The sequence below is a fragment of the Mobula hypostoma genome, chromosome 5 (assembly GCF_963921235.1).
Source record: "Mobula hypostoma chromosome 5, sMobHyp1.1, whole genome shotgun sequence".
In the NCBI taxonomy this organism is placed as follows: Eukaryota; Metazoa; Chordata; class Chondrichthyes; order Myliobatiformes; family Myliobatidae; genus Mobula; species Mobula hypostoma.
The window spans coordinates 171,481,386-171,502,843 of record NC_086101.1 but is presented as its reverse complement, the minus strand read 5'-3'; the positions used below and the strand labels follow the sequence as shown (position 1 = coordinate 171,502,843).

The following is a 21,458-nucleotide window of genomic DNA, read 5'->3' as shown; positions in this document are numbered from 1 at the left end:
GTTTCATTGTAGGATGATTACATCCACTGGATACTTTGTGTTAACCCTGGGTACTCCCAATATGTATGGTGACCCTTACCTCAACTGCTTAATTTCTGCATTCAGCGAAATTGTAGCCTATACAATCGCCTGGTGGATGACGCACAATGCCCCTCGACGTTTGTCAACCTCGCTCACGTTGCTGCTTGGTGGTGCTGTTCTGCTTGCCGTTCAATTTATTCCTTCAAGTAAGAGCTAAGAAATCCTTGTAAATCTATATTTTTTGAAATGTCATTTGTTCCTTGCTTTACAATTTCCATAAGACAATAAAACATGCAAGTAGAACTAGACCACTCAGTCCATTGACTGGATCTACCATTCCATCCTGGCTGATTTATTATCCCTCTCAACCCCATTCTTCCTGTAGCCTTTGATGCCTTTTCTAATCAAACATTTCAGTGACATTTTAGTAGCTTTTAACTAAAAATGTTTCCAATAGAAAAAATACTTTTACCCTGAAATAGGAGCTCTCTCTGAACAGTGTGTGTGTGATTGCATTACTCAGCATGATCTTGAACTTACAGGTAAAAATTGTTATAGATTCATTTCACTCTCTATACTGTGACTTGATAATCAAAAGTTTTGCCTCTGTAGTATATTATTGTATTTCGATTGATTTCAGCAATTCCATGTCCTCTTATTCTAATGGAAAACTATGCTGAGTGGTGAGTAATTAATGGTAGATAAGTTCCATACTAGTACTCCACCTGCCTTGACTTTCGGGCACTCCTGGTTGCCAGCCACTTTAATTCCTCTCCCCATAGCCTCCTGTCTGTCCTTCTGCTGATGGGATGAAGCTAAGCAAAAACAGTACCTCATAAGTCACATGTATCAGTATTACAATGAAATAAAGGGAATTACAGAGGCATGAAAGAGGAGCTTGCCCAGGTGGTGGACTGGGGGGAGATACTGGTGGGGATGACGACAGAGCAGAGATGGCTGAAGTTTCCGGGAATAGTTCACCATGTGCAGGTTAGACATGTCTCACAGAAGAATTTGTTCTTAAATGGCAGGTCTAGGCACAGTGGCTGACCAAGGAAGTTAAGGAATGCATAAAAGACAAGGAAAGGGCATATGAGGTAGCAAAGATGAGTGAGAAGTTGGATGATTGGGAAGCTTTTAAAATCTAATAAAAGGCAACTAAAAAAGCTATAAGAAGGGAAAAGATGAAATACTGTATGACAGCAAGCTAGCCAATAATATAAAGCAGACTGCTAAAAGTTTTTCAGTTTTGTAAAGAATAAAAGGGAGGTGAGAGTCGATATTGGACTACTGGAAAATGATGCTGGTGAAGTAGTAATAGTGGACAAAGAAATGGCAGATGAACTTAATAAGTTCTTTGCTTCAATCTTTACCGTGAAAGAAATTAGCTGTATGCCAGAGGTCCATGAGTGAGTGTCATTGCTATTACAAAGGAAAAAATGCAAGGCAAACTCAAAGTTCTTTGGGTGGATAAGTCACCTGGACCAGATGGACTACATCCCAGAGTCCTGAAAGAGGTTGCTGAAGAGATAATGGATATATTGATCATAATCTTTCAAGAATCATTTAATTCTGGCGTAGTACCAGAGGACTGGCAAATTGCAAATGTCACTCCACTCTTTCAGAAGGGAGGAAGACCAAAGAGAGGGAATTATTGGCCAGTTAGCCTAACCTGAGTGGTTGTGAAAGTGTTGGAGTCCATTATTAAGAATGAGGTTGCAGGGGACGTGGAGACAAATGATAAAATAAGTTTCTCTCAAGGGAAATCATGCCTGACAAATCTGTTAAAATTCTTCGAGGAAATAATAAGCAGGGTGATCAAAGGAGAGGAAGTAGCTGTCATTTACTTAGGTTTTCAGAAGGCATTTGATAAGGTGCCTCACATGAGGCAGCTTAACAATATAAAATCTTATGGTGTTACAGGAAAGATATTGGCATGGATAGAGGAATAGCTGACAGGCAGGAGGCAGTGAGTGGGAATAAAGGAGGCCATGTTCGTGGGTATATTTAAATTGGAAGTTAATAGTTTCATAACTGGTTGGTGCATCAAGGGTATAGTTGGAGGGCAGGTGTATAGGATTAAATGGGATCGGGGATCAGCCATGAGCAACACACACAAAATTCTGGAGGAACTTAGTAGGCCGGGCAGCATTTAGGAAAAGAGTACAGACAATGTTTTGTGCCAGCTCCTAAAGCCCGCCCCAGCTCATCTCTTCTTCTGTGCCAGTTCTCCGTTGATCTTAATTCTGGTCACCTCACTACAGGAAGGATGTGGAAACCATAGGAAGGGTGCAGAGGAGATTTACAAGGATGTTGCCTGGATTGGGGAGCATGCCTTATGAGAATAGGTTGAGTGAACTCGGCTTTTTCTCCTTGGAGCGATGGAGGATGAGAGGTGACCTGATAGGGGTGTATAAGATGATGAGAGGCATTGATTGTGTGGATAGTTAGAGGCTTTTTCCCAGGGTTGAAATGGCTAGCACGAGAGGACACAGTTTTAAGGTGCTTGGAAGTAAGTACAGAGGAGATGTCAGGGGTAAGTTTTTTACACAGAGAGTGGTGAGTGCCTGGAATGGGCTGCCAGCAATGGTGGTGGAGGCGGATACGGTAGGGTCTTTTAAGAGACTCCTGGATAGGCACATGGAGCTTAGAAAAATAGAGGGCTATGGGTAACCCTAGGTAATTTCTACAGTAAGTACATGTTCGGCACAGCTTTGTGGGCTGAAGGCCTATACTGTGCTGTAGGTTTTCTATGTTTCTATGATAATAAGCTTTGGTAATGAGGTGGGGTGGAAAGGGATGGAAAAGGTGAACAAAAGGGAGGGGAATCCCTGGTTGGACTGAAAGGAACACTGGGGCTGAGATTACCCGAACCGAAGAATTTGATGTATCTACCAATGAATTGGAGGGTAACCAAGCAGAACATCAGGTCCTGATCCTCTAGTTTGGCCTTGGTGCGGCAGTGGAGAAAGCCAAGGTCAGGCAGGATGGTATTGGAATGGCAAGGGGAGTTAAAATGACATACAACCAGAAATAGGCTGGCTGCTGTAGGTAGAGCGCAGTTCTCTTCGAAACAGTCTACTTTAGTGTAGTCAGTCTAGAGGAGGTCACATCATACTGAATGCACATGATATCAGGAGACAGCTAAGGACAATAGATACAGCAAAGGTTATGAGCCCAGACAGCATTCTCAGGTTCAGATTTATTTATCAAGTGAACATTGAAGCATAGAGTGGTGAGTGCGTGGAATGGGCTGCCGGCGGTGGTGGTGGAGGCGGAAACAATAGGGTCATTTAAGAGATTCCTGGATGGCTACATGGAGCTTAGAAAAATAGAGGTCTATGGGTAACGCCTAGGTAGTTCTAAGGTAGGGACATGCTCAGCACAGCTTTGTGGGCCGAAGGGCCAGTATTGCACTGTATGTTTTCTATATTCTCTATGTTTCCTGACCTTTCAGGTCCATTTATGATGCTATTTATATACTGTATGCATAGATTAATGAAGAAGAAGTGCTTTGGCACAATTGTGTTATCCCTTGTCACACATCGTTGATAGCAGTGACCTTTTAATAGAGCAGGTATAGTTCTACCAACAAAGAAAGGCCCATTTAGTGATAAGTCCTTCCTTCCCTATTGAAAGAGGATCTCTTGCAGAAACATCCTGTAATTAAACAACTAAAAATGCTACTTGGAAGGTAGTGGCACATGTAAATCTTTGGTCCAAACACTTTTCCATTGGACCTTAAAGTAGGGTTCTCCTCTTGCCATGGGGAGTGAGATCTGTAGTATAACAAAATATGAAAATAATTACAAAATATAAAGGGAAATGATGATCAAACTAAATGTTGGTTTCCACAGGTCTTCACTATTTTGCTGGAGCGTTGGTGATGATTGGAAAAACAGGCATTACAATATGCTTCTCAATAATCTATGTTTTTTCTGCTGAGTTGTATCCAACTGTGGTGAGGAACATGGGGATTGGAGTGTGTACCATGGCATCCAGGATTGGCAGCATAATCTCCCCATATTTTGTTTACCTTGGTAAGTGAGAAGATCATGAAATAATCAACAGTTGTGTTTATGTTGATATCTTTCCTGAAGTCCTTAGACATGACAGCTTATTGGGAATAAAGAGAATTTGGAATACTTAGCTGGGAGTTTCCTTGAACTTACTCTGGCTTCAACACCATAACTTTGCTGCATGCACTGTAGAGGCTACATTAATTGTATGGATGCTAATTTGAGGAATTCTTGACCATTAATTGCCCTGGGTATTAAAATTTAGCCTATATTTATTCACAACATGTCTGGTAAATTTCATCAAAATCTGGTAACTGAGTGTAATCTGAACACCTTTGAGCCTGAAATGTTTACATTTAGCTCTAAGTGCACTGACTATATTCATTGACCAACCCTGAAGAGATGAATTTACTCTTATCATCCTCATTTTTAAAACCTATAATGGTCTAATGCAAGGCTTCCCAACGCTTTTTATGGCATGGACGCCTACCATTAACTGAGGGGTCCATGGACACCAGGTTGGGAAACCCCTAATCTAATGCTTCATTAAAGTTTGAAAATTAGTGTGATTTCACAAATTCCACAGATGCTAATGGAATTTTCTCCCAGTCCTTCCTATCATTAATCACTGATTATATAGTATCATCTACTATTTCATCCTTAAAAGCACTTCAACTTTTCTTTTGCTCAAAAACTGGTGAAAACTGAATGTTTGGTGGTCTCTTCAAAAATCCTGTTTCGGATTTTAGATAGCAGACCTGTGAACGTGGCTCCATGAAATCAGTCTTCCAACTGCCGCACAGGTACTGGCTTTGTTGTTGTTTTCCAGATGTATCTTTGTTGATTATGAAAAAAAGTGTGGGCAGTTTGAAACTAAAATCGCAGAATTCTGTGCAGGGTAGTGGATGAACTAAATGCCAATAAGGAGCAACCATGCCTCTGCAGGGAAAGCATTTCACTCAGTGTGTTGTTACAGGATCAGTGAAAAGAAAGGGTTGGCACCGAGTGATAACACTCTTCAAAAACTTTATTCTGTTCATGCATGGTCACAATTGGAGAAATGCATCTAGTTCTGGGTATTACTTAAGGGGAGTTGTGAAGGCTTTAGGGATGGCACAACGTGGCTCCACAGGCAAGGTACTTAGGTGATGTGGATAGACTAAGGAAACTGGAATCATTCTAAGGACAGTGAAAACTGAAAACAGGTTTGCTTGAAGAGTCTGAGATGATGAAATATCAAAGAGAAAAAGTGAAGAGAAACTGTTTCCACTGGCTAGGATTGAGAGCCAGCAGACGTCCATCGTAACAGTAGCGTAGTGGTTAGTGCAATGTTATTACAGCTCTGGGCATTCAGAAGTTCAGAGTTCAATTCTAGCACTGTTCTGTGTGGAGTCTCTGTACATCCTCCCCATGGAATGTGTGGATTTGTCCTGGGTGATCTGGTTTCTTCCCACAGTCCAAAGACATACTGGGTAGTTTAAATGGTCATTGTAAATTGTCCCATGATTAGGTTAGGGTTAATCAGGGTTGTGGGATTACTGGGATGGCATGGCTCGAAGGACCAGAAGGGCCCACTCCGTGCTGTATAGCGAAATAAAAATTAAATTAAAAAATAAAGCAAACTTGAGGAAAAACTTTTCAGGGAATAGTTATCTGAACATCACTACATGAAAGGGTCATAGAAGAAGTCCCATCATATCAAATTTCCTTTTTCAACCTTCCACTATGGATCAAGCTTACTCTGATTGGAAAACCAAAGGTATAATATCTTTTCGCGATTGATTTTTGGATAATTGTTTTATGTCTTTTGATCAACTCTCCAATAAATATAACTTACCCAGATCTCACTTTTTTAGATATCTACAGATTAGAAAATTTTTAATTACTGTTTCTCCTAATTTTCCACACCCATATCCAATGGACACTTCGGAAAAAATTTTAGATTTAAATCTTTCTCAGAAAAGTGTAGTAGCAATTATATATAATATAATTATGAATCTATGTCCTGATGCTTCTAATAAAATTAAAGCTGACTGGGAAAGAGAACTTGAGGTTATTATACCGACTGAAAAATGGGAAAAAAATTCTTCAGTTGGTGAATTCATCCTCTGTATGTGCTAAGCATGGGTTGATACAGTTTAAAGTAGTGCACCGGGCTCATATGTCCAAAGATAAACTATCTCATTATTACTCTTATATAAATCCCATATGTGACAGATGTCATTCTGAGATAGCTTCTTTAACCCACATGTTTTGGTCATGTCCTTTGCTGGAAAAATATTGGAAAGATATGTTTGATATTATTTCAATGGTCTTGAATATAGACTTACAACCTCACCCAATTACTGCTATCTTTGGATTACCAATGATAGAATCAAATTATTTAACCTCTTCATCACGTAGGATGATTGCATTTCTTACTTTAATTGCTAGAAGATCCATTCTGTTGAATTGGAAAGAGATTAACCCTCCTACTGTATTTCATTGGTTTTCACAAACTATGGTGTGTTTGAATTTGGAAAAAATTAGAAGTGCGGTTTATGACCCTTCCATTAAATTTGAAAAAACTTGGAGGCCATTCATTCAGCATTTTCACTTGATGTAATTTGATTATTTCCAAACTTGTTTTATCTCTCTGTACTGCTGGTTGAGAGGAATGGAGTCGTCGACACTAAGGTTTTCTTCTTTCCCATTTTTAAGTTGTTAGTATTACCCAAGTCTTTTAGTTTAGTTTACTAATTCTGTTTAGTTTTTTATTGGGAATGGGGTTTGTATTTTTTAATTTTTTTTCTTTTTCATGTTTTTTTTCCAGTTTTTTTTTTGCTTTGTATTATTCATTGTTAGTTTTACATGATTGGGAGCTTTGTTAATTTACACTATTTGGTCTTACAATTACTTATTTTAAGTGTAACAATATATCTCCTACTATTTGTATTATTGCTATGTTTTGTTTCTATGTTATGAAATTAATAAAAAGATTGAAAAAGAAAGAAGAAGGTTAAATGGTGGAACTCAAAATTTAAATGGATAAATACTTAAATAAAAAAAACTGCAGAGTGTCAATGGGGAAAGCAAGCTCCTCCTGTGCTAATGTGATTCACTAATTCTACCTTATGATTCTGCCTACCAGCCAAAAACCAAAATTTTAAATCTGCTATTACTTATGCAATTTACTTTGGATGTACCAAGTATCCAAATTCTGCAGGTGCTGTGCCAGTAGTCAAGGCCCTCTAGTTGGTATTAAGTAAACGGTCAAGCGCAAAGACTCCTTTCGTGCAAGATTCCTTTAAAGACTCACTGGTGCAATTCTAACTTTGTCTGAATGATACTTAAGAAAATAAATAGTGGACAACTTTGTTTCAAATGAATTGCAGTGCAGTGCTACATTATAATTTTCAACGTGTGGTTGATAGTTCCCAGTTATTTATAAAACTGTCTTCATCTGCCCTGTAGGAGTATATGATCGGATGTTACCTTTCATGTTAATGGGCGCTTTGATCCTGCTGGCTGGAAGTTTCTGCTTACTTCTACCTGAAACACGTGAACAACCCCTTCCAGAAACAGTGAACCAGGTACAGGCTATTAAATGGTAAGTCATCTTGAGAAACAAGTTTTTATTTTACCTGAATGCACTGGGGAAGCACTCCGGAGTATATAAATTCTATGAACTTAAATTGCCATGGGGTTACAGTATATACCAATACATTTAAGCAGGCTATCCAATTAACCTGAGAAATCTTTAAAAGTAAGCTACAAATCAACAAAAGAACACTCATTCAATTCTGCAGAATTCCTGTTGTTAACACTCATTCAATGATCACTTTTAATGATACTATTGATTCCAAAATATCTGTAAAACTGTATTTTTTCCAAGTACAATGCAGATAATAACAATGCAGTTCAAATTCAAGTTCGTTTATAATTGTCATAGGCATACACAGAGTATAAATGTCATGAAAATTAGCTTTTTCCAACAGCAGCACGGTACATTACAAACGTGACAGACAGACTTTAACATAAATTTAAATTAACATAAATCACATGCAACTTATACAAAATTACATGTGCAGAAAGTGATATAATGTCAGTTTCTCCACCTTAAACTGCTTAGGTAATAAGGTTTGAAAAATAACATCAATATAACTCCAACATTTCTTATCTTCACCAACTCCTTTCCTTAAGTCCATGCTCTCCTTGTGCCACACATCACTCTGGAGCAAATACATCCACTGAGTCTCCAACCCAAGAGGTTCAAGCTGAGAACAATGGTAGTTACTTCTTGCCTTCACAAACGGACCAGACTGTGGAAATACACTAGCTGCTGATCATCATGTGAAAGTAAGTAGTCGGTGTCCTTTATTCCAGTTTGCATCAAGGTAGAGAACTTAGCAAGATCGAACACATTCTACCAGCAGCCATGTAAAGCACATGTGTAACTCCCAGAACCATTTGCTCATATTAATGCCAAAGAACACCTTCTACAAGGCTGTCTACAAGATTGCTAATTTGTGATCAGTTTTACTCTGTGCCATTGAAACTGGCTTGAGATTTCTCAAAATTCAAGATGAAGTTTATTGTCATTCAACCGTACGCATGTATATAGCTAAATGAAACAACATTCCTCAGGGACCAAGGTGAAAAACACAGTAGATATATTACACACAGCACATAAGGTGATATTAACACAATAATATTAATAGGTAAAAAGTATTCTGTAGATGCACAAGTTGACATATAGTGCATCCTTGACATATAATTAAATACACAACAGCATACTATTGCTTTGCGTTGTCATAAATAATATGTACCAGGTGGCAGGAGGGTGTTCAGAAGTTTCAAACTCTGGGGGTGGAAGCTGATAACCAGCCTAACAGCCCGTGTTCTTATCCTCATAAGAACATTCAAAGATATTTCAAGTAGGTATTTTAAAAAAAGATAGCCAAGACTGGATTCTTCTTAATCATTCCTTTTAAACCCTGACCCTAAATACAAAGAGCTTTCATCTCGTTTCCTGTTTCACTCAAAATTCGTTTATATTCTGTTTATTTTCAAATTCCATCCCTTCTTTCATAACCATTTATCAACCAATGCTGGGCTTGAGCAGCCCACTTTGCAGTAAAAATTCTCTGAACCTCCTCGATCCTTTGAGAGATCATACTCCATCTCAGCCTTCTCTCCCCCCACCTCATCATAATTCATCTAACTATGAAGATAAGTTGTTGAAACATTTGCCATCCGAAAATGTTACACGTTTTTGAAAGGCTCATTCTAGTATCTTTAACCTTTCAACCTTCATTGTTACATGAAATGAATCCACCTGCAATTTTATCTCTCCTCCACATCTGGGTTAGAGGGAGGAGTTCAGCTATACGGAGAGATTAGACAAACGTCATTTGTTTTCCCTGGAACACTAGAAGCTGAGGGGGAGAAGTGAAAGGAATGTACAAAATAATGATCCGTAGAACATTTTTACCAAGCTGTAAATATATCTAATATTAGAGGGGATAACTTTAAGGTGAGAGGAGAATAGTTTAAAGTAGACCAATCACAAACAAGAGAAAGTCTGCAGATGCTGGAAATCCAAGCAACACACACAAAATGCTGAAGGAACTCAGCAGGCCAGGCAGCATCTATGGAAAAAAGTACAGTTGATGTTTTGGGCCAAGACCCTTCATCAGCACTGTTTAAAGCTGATTTACAAAGCAAGTTTTTTTACACAGAGATTTGTGGGTCCCTGGAGATGGCAGAAACAGATATAATAGCAATATTTAAGAGAAATTTAGACAATCATGAAAAAAGGCAAGCAATAGATGAATACGGACCATGTGCAGACAGCTGGGATTAGTTAGACTGGCATCATGGTTTGACCAAACAGCTTGTTCCTGTGCTGCATAGTTAGGTCTATGTTCATACATTTCTTTGAGTATTGTCGAGATTCATATACAAAACCCAAGGAGATTTTTCAGCCCCTTACACTGATGCAGACTCACTGGAGGGCTATCTACACTTTGTCAATGATATCATCAGATGGCAGGTTCTGACTGTTTCTCTTTCTACAGATGCCATCTGACATGTTGAATTTTGCCAGCATTTTCTGTTTCCGTGTGCGGCGTGTCAACCCCTCTTACTAATTTTTCATTTTAAATTTCATATTTCTAGTATCATTGAGGTATATTGGTTAGCACACAACTTCAGGCACAGCATCATAGGGAGAATATTCAAGTTAGGTATTGCAAAATAATGGCTTGTACAACTTTGGCATTACTAGTCTGCTTTTAAGTTTGGTGGCCCATATGTAAGATCACAAACCTTATTTTCTCTTTTCTACACACATCTTATATCTGCATAGTTAATTTCATAACAACAGCTTCTAACTTAATGTCAGCAAGACGACGGAGCTGATTATTGACTTTAGGAGGAGGAAACCAGGGGTCCATGAGCCAGGTACTCATCAGATGATCAGAGTTGGAGAGGGGCAGCAACTTTAAATTCCTCGGTGTTATTATTTTGGAGGATCTGTCCTGGGCCCAGCACTTAAGTGCAATTACAAAGAAAGCATACAGCACCTGTATTTCCTTGGGAGTTTGTGATGATTTGGCATGATATCTGAAACACTGACAAACTTCGATAGATCTATAGTGGAAAGTATATCGACTGGCTGCATCACGGCCTAGTACGGAAACACCAATGCCCTTGAATGGAAAATCCTACAAAAGGTACTGGATATGGCCAAGTCCATCACAAGTAAAGCCCTCCCCACCATTGAATGCATGTATATGACGTGTTGCTGCAGGAACGCAGCATCCATCATGAGGGACCCCCACCGCCCAGACCATGCGCTCATCTCACTGCTGCTATCAGGAAGAAGATACAGGAGCATCAGAACTCACAACACCAGGTTCAAGAACAGTTATTAACTCTCAACCATCAGGCTCTTGAATCAAAGGGATAACTTCATTCAACTTCACTTGTCCCATTACTGAAATGTTCCCTCAACATATGGACTAATTTTCAAGGACTCTTGATCTCATGTTCTTGATATTTATAGCTTATTTATTATTATTAATTTCATTTTGTATTTGCACAGTGGTGTCTTTTGCACAATAGTTGAACACCCAAGTTTGTGTGGTCTTTCATTGATTCTATTATGGTTAAAGATATAGAGTCATAGAGAAGTACAACACAGAAACAGGACCTTCAGCCTATCTAATCCTTGGCAAAACTATTTAAACTGCCTCCTCCCATCGAACTGCACCAGAACCATAGACCTCCATACCCTACTATCCATGTACCTCTCCAAACTTCTCTTAAGTGTTGACATTGAGCTTGCATGGACCACTTGTGCTGGCAGTTCATTTCACACTCCCACGACTCTCTGACTGAAGAAGTTTCCCCTCATGTTCCACTTAAACTCCTCAACTTTCCTTCTTAGCCCATACCTTTGGTTGCAGTCACACCCAACCACAGTGGAAAAAGCCTGCTTACATATACTCTGTCTATACCCCTCATAATTTTGTATACCTCTATCAAATCTCCTCTCAATCTTCTACGTTCTATAGAATACAGTCCTAACCTATTCAATCTTTCCTTATAACTTAGGTCCTCCAGACCCAACAGCATCCTCGTAAATTTTCTCTGCATTCTTTCAAACCTGTTTATATCTTTCCTGTAGGTAGGTGACCAAAACTTCATACAATATTCCAAATTTGGCCTCACCAACGTCTTATACAATTTCAACATAACATCCCTTCTCCTGTACTCAGTACATTGATTTATGAAGACCAATGTACCAAAAGCTTTCTCTATGACCCTATCTACCTGTGATGCCATTTTCAAGAAATTATGGACCTGTATTCCCAGATCCTTTTGTCCTACCACTATCCTCAGTGCCCTACCATCCCACTGAAGTGCAAAACTTCACACTTGTCTGCATTAAATTCCATCTGCCATCTTTCAGCCAATTTTTCCAGATGATGCAGATCCCTCTGCAAGCCATGACAGCCTTCCTCACTTAGTGGAGAATGTCTGTTTTTTTTTCTGCAGAACTGCCAAGGTATCTAGCACTCCCACTCAAGAAGATAGATAATGCAACAGCACTCCCATAGTGTTACATTGGAGTGTCAGCATAGATCACATACACAGTTCACTGGGGCCTGAATTCACAACCTTTTGACTCGGTCTCAAGAGGGGAAGGAAAGAAAATTACAGTAACAGGATTCATAGCAGGAGATCAGCTCACTGTGGCTGTCTCTGAACTGCTGAATTGTCCCAAATCCAGTGACTTAGTTCTTGTCTGTAACAGATTCATTAACGTGGTTGTTTCCTAAGCTACTTCCTCAGATCAGGGATGACCAGGGGTGAGCAATAAATGTCTATTCCCAGTACTGTCTTTGGTTCATCAGTGAGATATGTGGGAAATTTTTTTAATGTGGTATATAATCATAGTTATTTTAGTCTATGTCTCTCGGAGTTGTTAAACTCTACTATTTACACTTTCTTCATCTCTACCTAGGTACCTCCCCAACACTCCTGCTTCGGTGACCTGACTGTCATCCAACATTATCCAAGATTGGATAGAATGGTTCTTTGTCTTAATACTTTTGCAATTTTGCTTTCTTGTCATTTCAATAGTGAAGAGGGGAAGAGAAAAAGCCCTGAGCAATGTTGTAGACTGATAGACAAGGCTACCACTAGTCCCATGTTTTGGGCAAATGCATACGGGCGTATTTTTCAAATTCAAAATTTCCAACTCAAGACTCTGTGAGCTGCAACTGATTAAATTGCTACAACAATAGTGGGCAAACCATGACACAAACTTAACCCAATGCGAAGTACCAGTATTCATTTTGGATAAATGTGATACACCATAACCTTTGATCTGATCTGTGCTTCAGTATATCCTTTGAGTCTCCTTCCTGCTCGCCCAGACCCCAGGCTCTCCTTCTGGAGTCTCACCCAGCTTTCCACGTGCATTGCCAGAGTCTCATTTCATTCAGAAACAGAAGTAAAAAAAAACTGATGAATAACTGAAGGAAAAAGTAATTGATGGTTGTTGATCCAGCCCCATACAAGGTGCATCCTTTTCGATCATGTTGTTAATGAAAAGCTTGGTAATATAATGATTTATACAGTGAGTGACTTATTTTACCTTTATTTATGGGTTGTTTTCTGCCTCGTGGAGGGTAAATGGCTACCATTCTGATTGTGAGCGGAAACAGCAACCATTCTGGTGGTTCAGGGTTTCAAGGGTTTCAAAGGTATGTTTAATGTCAGAGAAATGTATACAATATACATCCTGAAATTCATTTTCTTCGCAACCGTCCACGAAAACAGAGGCGTGCCCCAAAGAATGAATGACAGTTAAATGTTAGAATCCCAAAGCACCCCCAGCTCCCCTCCCCCATGCGTAAGCAGCAGCAAAGCAACAATCCCCCCCACCAGCAAAAAAAGCATCAGCACCACCCCACCAAGCACTCAAGCATGCAGCAAAGCATCAATATAGACACAGACTTGCAGTACCCCAAAGACTACTCGTTCACCGGTAAATTGACATACCACAGGCTCTCCCTCTCGCTCCCTAATAAGAGGCGTCTCCGTTTCACAGCGAAAGGAGAGACATAACAAAGAAGTCGCTGATTTATGACGTTAAAAGTCCGTTGTGTTGCTTTTCCTGAGCTTGGGTCGGTGGGCGCACAGCCAGCAGCCAGCTTGCTGCGTTCGCTCTTTCATCTCCCACGACACATCGTATTCTTGCAGAGACATTGACCTTCAGTCCACCCGTCTCCAGAGCCACAAGGTCCTGGAACTCTGAAGGTGTGCTAATCTTCTAGGCTGCGTCCTTGGCATATTGAATAATGACCAGTTGTGAGACCCCGAGAGCGGTTCTCATTCCCGCAAAGAACTGAAGTCAGTGTGCATGATTTTTTAAGTTGCCTAGTTGAAACAAAGAAATGTAGTACAAATAGAAAATGCAAAACCATCAACAAAAATACTCAATTTTTCTCACACAAATTCTCTCTCAGAAGAAGAATGCAAAACTGGCTTTGAAGTATTTAAAAAAGTGCAGTAACTCAAATAGAAAAGAGGATGGCTAGCAGGAAAATAAAGTCTGATTTGCAAAAAGAACAACTGACTTGAAATCTAGAGAGAAAGCAAGTGAATTATCTGCAGTCAACCCAAGAGCCTGGCCTCTTATTCAAACCAGCCATGTAAAAAAGCAGATGATAAAAATACTGAAGAAGCAAAACTGCAAACAATAGTGGGAAGGGAAGTCCCCAGTCCCTCTGCAGTGAGCACTGTAAAAGGATGGTCAATTTATTGTAGGAATTATTTGGAAATTAATGAATGTTATATGTATACTTTGCCACATTATATGTTATATTTCAAAATGTATTGACTATTATAAATAAACATAATTTTGCTTAATACAAGCCCTTATTATTTTATGGCATCAAAAATGCTCAGCTGTAGATAGCTTGAAGCAAAAAGGATGCCTTTCTTTTATCTCCAGTATTCTTCACACCTCGGACACAATCAGCCACACAGAGAGCACCCAGGGTCAGGATTGAACCCAGAAGCTATCAGTTAAACCTGTGACATTTGTTACAGCTGCATCTCCCACGTCCAGCAGCATCTGCACTACCCATGATGGAGCTGTATGCATTTTACCTATTGTTCTTACACTGTAACTTCCAGCTCTGTTTGAGAAACACAAGTGTAACCATTGCACAAATTACAAACTGGAAAAGCAACCCCAGGGCAGAAGCTGTTGGCCTCCAAAGCTGGCTGAGTCATACTTTCATCTTTAAGTCATAGGAGCAGAATTAGGCCATTTGGCCCATTAGGTCTGTGCTGGCATTCAATCATGGCTGATACATCAGCTGGAGGGAATGGTTTTAGAAGGGTAAATGGATGCAGTGATCTGCGGCTTCAGGTGTGCAGACTTTGTTTGCTGGATGGTTGAGAATGGTACTAAGTAAAGTCAGAGAGTACGGGAGGAGGGGAATTGTTCTGAGTGCAAGTTTGTAACTCGTCAAAGTTTGGAATGGTTGAACTGAAAATGTACCAGCGAATGTGATCAAAGATGTGAGAAGTGAGAATATTTTGAGAAAGGCCTAAAGGAGAATACATGGCATTAGTACAAGTACACTAATATGTGTATCTGTGTTACTATTGGCAGGTTTGTTCATTGAAACTTCATGCAAAGAATCTGATGTACTCTGACTTCAGAGAACAGGGACAGTGAGCACTTGGTTTGCACAGAGGTGGCAATAGTAGGGCCACTGTTTCACTATGCCAGAGACCTATATTCAATTCTAGCCTTCGGTACTGACTGTGTGGAGTTTGCACATCCTTCCCATGACCACTTGGATCCTGTCCTCTGTGCTCTGGTTTTCTTTCACCTCCCAAAGATCTACACATTGGTAGGTTAATTGGCCACTGTGAATTATTATAGGTGAGAGTCAGAATCTGAGAAGTTTTGATGAGAATGTGAGGGAAGTTAAAAATGGCATTACTGGAGGAGTAGCGTAAGTAGATGGTTGATGATTGCTGTGCTCTTGGTGGGAGAAGGGACCATTTCTGTATTCTTTAACAACCTACAAATGATCAGGAAAAATTCATGGAAAGAATGGATGGAAAGATTCCTGTGGAGGATTTGCCACTTCTAAAGTTTTTATTAGCAGAAACAACATGCACTAAGCAATGGCTTTGGAGCGATCAAACACCATCAGGCACATTACTGAGGGTAAGCACAATATTGGACGCAGGCATGTAGTATTTCAGCACAAGAGTTGGGTGTGCAGAAAATATGGGGCGGAGTGAAGGGATGCTAATGGTTGGTGGCTTATGGAAGATGTTACAGAGTATGGTAGCTGAACTAACCAACTGTGGAAACGCTAAAATAGTCAGGAGAAGAACAGAGGGAAGGAAGGATTTGGAATGCGTGTGACGTTACATTTGGAGGAAGACAGAATTCTGAATGCATTCTAGGGATGAAGAGTGAACAGAGATGGTAGTTTGCACACAGGAAAGAATCTTAAATCAAACATAAGAATTCTAAGAACAAGGCATTGCCAAATGGAAAAATGCATATTGCAACATTAAGGCTGCATGGAATACTTCACCAGATTTAAATTCCTGTGCCACTCCTTTTAAGTTCCTGGAAGGTAAGTTAGCCTTCAGCCATTCGCAAAATAATCATGCTGTTTTCTTTGTATGGAGTTGGTATGAAGAGAATCTGCAGTCATAAAGGACATTTTAAAAACACAATGTCACTGGTTGACCAGATCAGCCTGCAAGCTTTGAAATATATTACTCCAAGGAAATGAAAATCAAGTAGGTTTCATAATATATTGACAATCTTCTCTGGTAGATCACAGCCTTGTCAAGAGAAGAGAGACAGTGTTTGATAGAAACATAGAAAACCTACAGCACAATACAGGCACTTCGGCCCACAAATTTGTGCCGAACATGTCCCTACCTTAGAAATTACTAGGATTAACCATAGCCCTCTATTTTCCTAAGCTCCATGTACCTATCAAGAAGTCTCTTCAAAAATCCTATCTTATCCGCCTCCACCACCGTTGCCGGCAGCCCATTCCACGCACTCATCACTCTCTGCATAAAAAACTTACCCCTGACATCTCCTCTGTACCTACTCCCCAGCACCTTAAACCTGTGTCCTCTTGTGGCAACCATTTCAGCCCTGGGAAAAAGCCTCTCATCGTCTTATACACCTTATCTTATACATCTTATATGATCGTCTTATACTTCTTTATCTTTATACATCATCTTATACATCTTATAGGATCAATGTCTCTCATTATCTTATACACCTCTATCAAGTCACCACTCATCCTCCGTCGCTCCAAGGAGAAAAGGCTGAGTTCACAAGACCTGTTTTCATAAGGCATGCTCCCCAATCCAGGCAACATCCTTGTAAATCTCCTCTGCACCCTTTCTATGGTTTCCACATCCTCCCTGTGGTGAGGCGACCAGCAGTGAGCACAGTACTCCAAATGGGGTCTGACCAGGGTCCTACATAGCTGCAACATTACCTCTCGGCTCCTAAATTCAATTGCACGACTGATGAAGGCCAATGCATCGTATGCCTTCTTAACCATAGAGGCAACCTGCGCAGCTGCTTTGAGTGTCCAATGGACTCAGACCCCAAGATCCCTCTGATCCTCCACACTGCCAAGAGTCTTACTATTAATACTATATTCTGCCATCCTATTTGACCCACCAAAATGAACCCCTTCACACTTATCTGGGTTGAACTATATCTGCCACTTCTCAGCCCAGTTTTGCATCCTATCAATGTCCTGCTGTAACTTCTGACAGCCCTCCACACTATCCACCTCCAACCCTTGTGTCATCAGCAAACTTACTAACCCATCCCTCCACTTCCTCATCCAGATCATTTATAAAAATCACAAAGAGTAAGGGTCCCAGAGCAGATCCCTGAGGCACACCACTGGTGACTAAACTCCATTCAGAATATGACCCATCTACAACCACTCCTTGCCTTTGTGGGCAAGTCAGTTCTGGATCCACAAAGCAATGTCCCCTTGGATCCCATGCCTCCTTACATTCTCAATAAGCCTTGCATGGGGTACCTTATCAAATGTCTTGCTGAAATCCATATACACTACACCTACTGCTCTTTCTTCATCAATGTGTTTAGTCACATCCTCAAAAAAATTCAATTAGGCTCGTAAGGCATAACCTGCCCTTGACAAAGCCATGCTGACTATCCCTAATCATATTATACCTCTCCAAATGTTCAGGATCTTCTCCATCAACTTACCAGCTTACCATCTTGTGGGAAAATTGAGAACTAGAGGCAAATATCAGAAGTAATGGGTATCTATTTAAGGCATAACTGAGGCAAAATATTTTTATTCAGATCATTCAGAATCTTTGGAATTGTAAGGACAGTGGAAGCAGAGCCTTTGAATTCATTCTTGATCAGCAAGGGGGGAAAGATAACTTGGGTGGGCAGGAATGTAGAGATAAGGTTACAATCAGAGCTGCAATGATACTAGCCGTAGAGTCATAGAGAAATACAGCACGGAAACAGACCATTTGGCCCATCAAGTCTGCACAAACCATCAACCACCCATTTACACTAATCCAAATTTGTATACTGTCCCACATTCAGATCAATTCCGCTGCAAATTCCACCATCACCTACTCACCAGAGGTAATTTATTGTGGCCAATTAGCCGACCAAGTTGTATAACTTTGCAGTGTGGGAAAACACTGGAGAACTAGGAGAAACACCATGCTGTCACAGGGAGAATGTCCGAATGACACACAGGCAGCACCTAAGGTCAGGATTAAACCAGGTTCTCTAAATCTGTGAGGCAATGGTTCAGCCAGCTGCGTCACTTCGCTATCCCTATTGAAGTGTGGAGCAGGTTCAAGGATCTCAGTGGTCAAATCCTGTTCCTAGTCATTAGTATACACAGTATGCTTGTACGTTCATATACAGTATCTCTGTGTACCGCCATAATCAATCATTTTAAATTAATATTCATTTAAGTTCACTTCTACCTACTATTTTATCATTGAGACTTCTATTCTTACTTTTCTGATTTGCATAAAGTTTGCATTAATTAATACAGTATAATGGATCACGGAGCAGTAGAGCTGATCATCACTTCCACCCAGAAACCCACCCTCCCACGCGCCTCACGACCACTACTTTATTATTTCCTGTCAGTCAGCAGATGTACAGGCACTTTTGTGCCCCATGTCACTTCATGGACATATAACCAATCTGTGTATTTATATTTACTGAGTTTTTTTCATTATTGCGTTCATTGTTGTGTGTTTTTTTGTGTTACAGATCCAGAGTAACAATTTATTTTGTTCCCCTTTACTCTTGTGTACTAGAAAAGACATTAAACAATCTTGAATCTTGAATCTCGAACCTTCAAAATGATTACACTGACAGATATCCCGTATCAGTCATATTTGAGAAGCATATTTTTAGGCAATGTTCCGGATTCCTCCATTCTTACCAGTAGTACAGACCCATCAACAGTTATGACTTATTGATATACAACCAGAAAGGAATGACTCTGAACACTGCAGTCCATTAATGTCATGCTTGCACCACTTGATAAGGAATAAAACAACTTATAACTTGTAATAATTGTTCTTGCTCACTATCCTTCTCACAAATGATGATTTGGAATTCTTCCTATGTTGGAAGATGGACTGAGATATTAAGGATGTCCCACCATGAGAGACAATAACGGCTAACATCAGAAATAACTTGGTAGTGTAGCTGCTTTTTGATTGTTGAAGGACAAAGTGGCCAATGAGGAAAGGATCTACCTGATCTTATGCTTGCCAATTTACATGTTACAACGTCAGATTTTTCTCCTGGGAGTGACCACACATTGACTTGTGTGGCCAAATCCCATTGTCACAGGTAGGATATCACTGGAATTTTAAAAAAAAACTGCAGATGCTGGAAATCCGGAATAAAAACTGAAAATGCTGGAGCGACACACACAAAATGAGAGAGGAACCCTGCAGGTCAGGCAGCATCTACGGGAATGAATAACCATTCGATGTTTTGGACAGAGACCCTTCTTCAGGACTGGAAAGACAGGGGGAAGATGCCAGAATAAAAGGATGGGGGGAGGGGAAGGAGAATAACTAGAAGCTGAAAGGTGAAGCTAGGTAGGTGGGAAAGGTAAAGAGCTGGAGAAGAAATAATCTAATTGGAGAGGAGACTCGACCATGGGAGACAGAGAAGAAGAAGGGGCACCAAAGGGGGGGGGTGATATGTAGGTGAGTTGAAGAGTTAAGAGGCCAGAGTGGGAAATAGAAGATGGTAGGGAAAGGGGAAAAAATCTATCAGAGAGGAGAAATCAATGTTCATGCCATCAGGTTAGAGATTACCTAGATGAAATATGAGGTGTTGCTCCTCCACCCTAAGAGTGGCCTCATTGAGGCAAAAGGGGAGTCCATAGACTGGCATGTCGGAATGGGAATGGGGACAGGAGTTAAGATAGTTGGCCACTGGGAAATTCTGCTTATGGCAGTTGGAGCAGAGGTTCCCAATTTATGTCTGTTGGGGCCCTGAATGGTGGTGATGGAGGAGGTGAATGGACAGGGGTAGCATTTCTGTCGCCTGCAGTGAAATGTACCAGGAGGGAGATGAGATTAGTGGGGAGGGACGAGTGGATAAGGGAATCATGGAGGCAGCAATCCCTGCAGAAAGTGGAGAGTGGAGGCACAGGTAAAGATGTGTTTGACGGTAGGATCCCGTTGAAGATGGCAGATATTATGGAGAATGATGTGTTAGATGTGAAAGCTTAAGGGTGGTTGATGAGGACAAGAGGAATGCTATCCCAGTTAAGGTGGTGGGAAGATGGACTGAGCGTGGATGTCCGGGAAATGGAGAAGATGCGAGTGAGGTCTACATCAATGGTGGAGGAAGAGACACCCAGTTCTTTGAAGACATCCAGTTCTCTGATGTCCTAGATAGGAAAACCTCATTCTGGGAACAGATGTGCTGGAGACGAAGGAACTGAGAAAAGAGAATAGCAATTTTACAGGAGCCAGGGTGGGAAGAGGTATAGTCAAGATCTCTGTGGGAATTGGTAGGTTTATAAAAGATGTTAATGGACAGTTGTCTCCAAGAGATTGAGAAAGGTTTCATGGTTTGGTCTGTGAAATCCGCATTCCGGTTCACGGTCCGGTCCATGCTCCTGATTCCAGGTTTTCCAGTTTTCCCCAGTTTCTGTTGAGGCAGCTGATTCTTATTTGGGCTGGCTTCATAAATACCTTCAGGATTCAGCCTCTGGCTGCTGGATTGTTCATGTCCATGTCCCCTGTCTGTATCCCTTCTCTGCTCCTACTGCCTGAAGCCTGGCCTGGCCTCGCCTATAACCCTCGATTGCATTGCTGTCTAATTCAATTGCTGGAGCAAGATAAGGAACTGTCTATCATTGTTTTGAACTGTCTCTGTGTCCACACCTTCACTAGGTAGGTCTGGCTGTTTTCCGCTACCTAGTGTTGGGATCTGTCTTTGTGTTCTCGCCTTCGCTGGGTGGGTCTGGCCATTTACCGCTATCTAGTGTTGGGAACCGTCTGTATCCACGCCTTCGCTAGGTAGGTCCAGCTGTTTTCCGCTACCTAGTGTTGGGAACCGTCTGTGTCCATGCCTTCGCGGGTAGGTCTGGCCGTGTGCTGCTACCTTGTGTTGAGAACCGTCTTGTCATATTCTGCATTCTGTGTTATGAGTCCTGGCCCTGTGTCCTGTTTCCAAGGAGGGGTCCCGGCTCTGTGTTCCATGTTCCTGTCTCTCCCTTGACCAAGGCTCTCCGTTCCTGTCTCTCCCTTGACCAAGTCAAGGCTTCGGGGTCTTGTCCAGTCCTAGCCACGTCCAAGAAC

At 40.8% G+C, this 21,458-nt stretch overlaps 1 protein-coding gene across 7 annotated transcripts in view; it reads left to right on the top strand.

Annotated features, from left to right (window-relative positions):
• LOC134347182 (organic cation/carnitine transporter 2-like) overlaps positions 1-14,400 on the top strand; it is a 143,620-nt gene extending 129,220 nt beyond the window's left edge. For 5 of the 7 annotated variants that reach the window (XM_063049428.1, XM_063049425.1, XM_063049429.1 and 2 more), the window contains 4 exons: positions 13-227; positions 3,879-4,061; positions 7,494-7,612; positions 12,553-14,400. In XM_063049428.1, the coding sequence (XP_062905498.1) occupies positions 13-227; positions 3,879-4,061; positions 7,494-7,612; positions 12,553-12,804 (769 nt within the window). In that variant the 3' untranslated portion in view covers positions 12,805-14,400. Of the gene's footprint in view, positions 1-12; positions 228-3,878; positions 4,062-7,493; positions 7,630-8,222; positions 8,379-12,552 lie in introns of all 7 variants that reach the window. The other 2 variants (XM_063049426.1, XM_063049427.1) reach the window with 2 other exon arrangements.
• Positions 14,401-21,458: the final 7,058 nt, after the last annotated feature.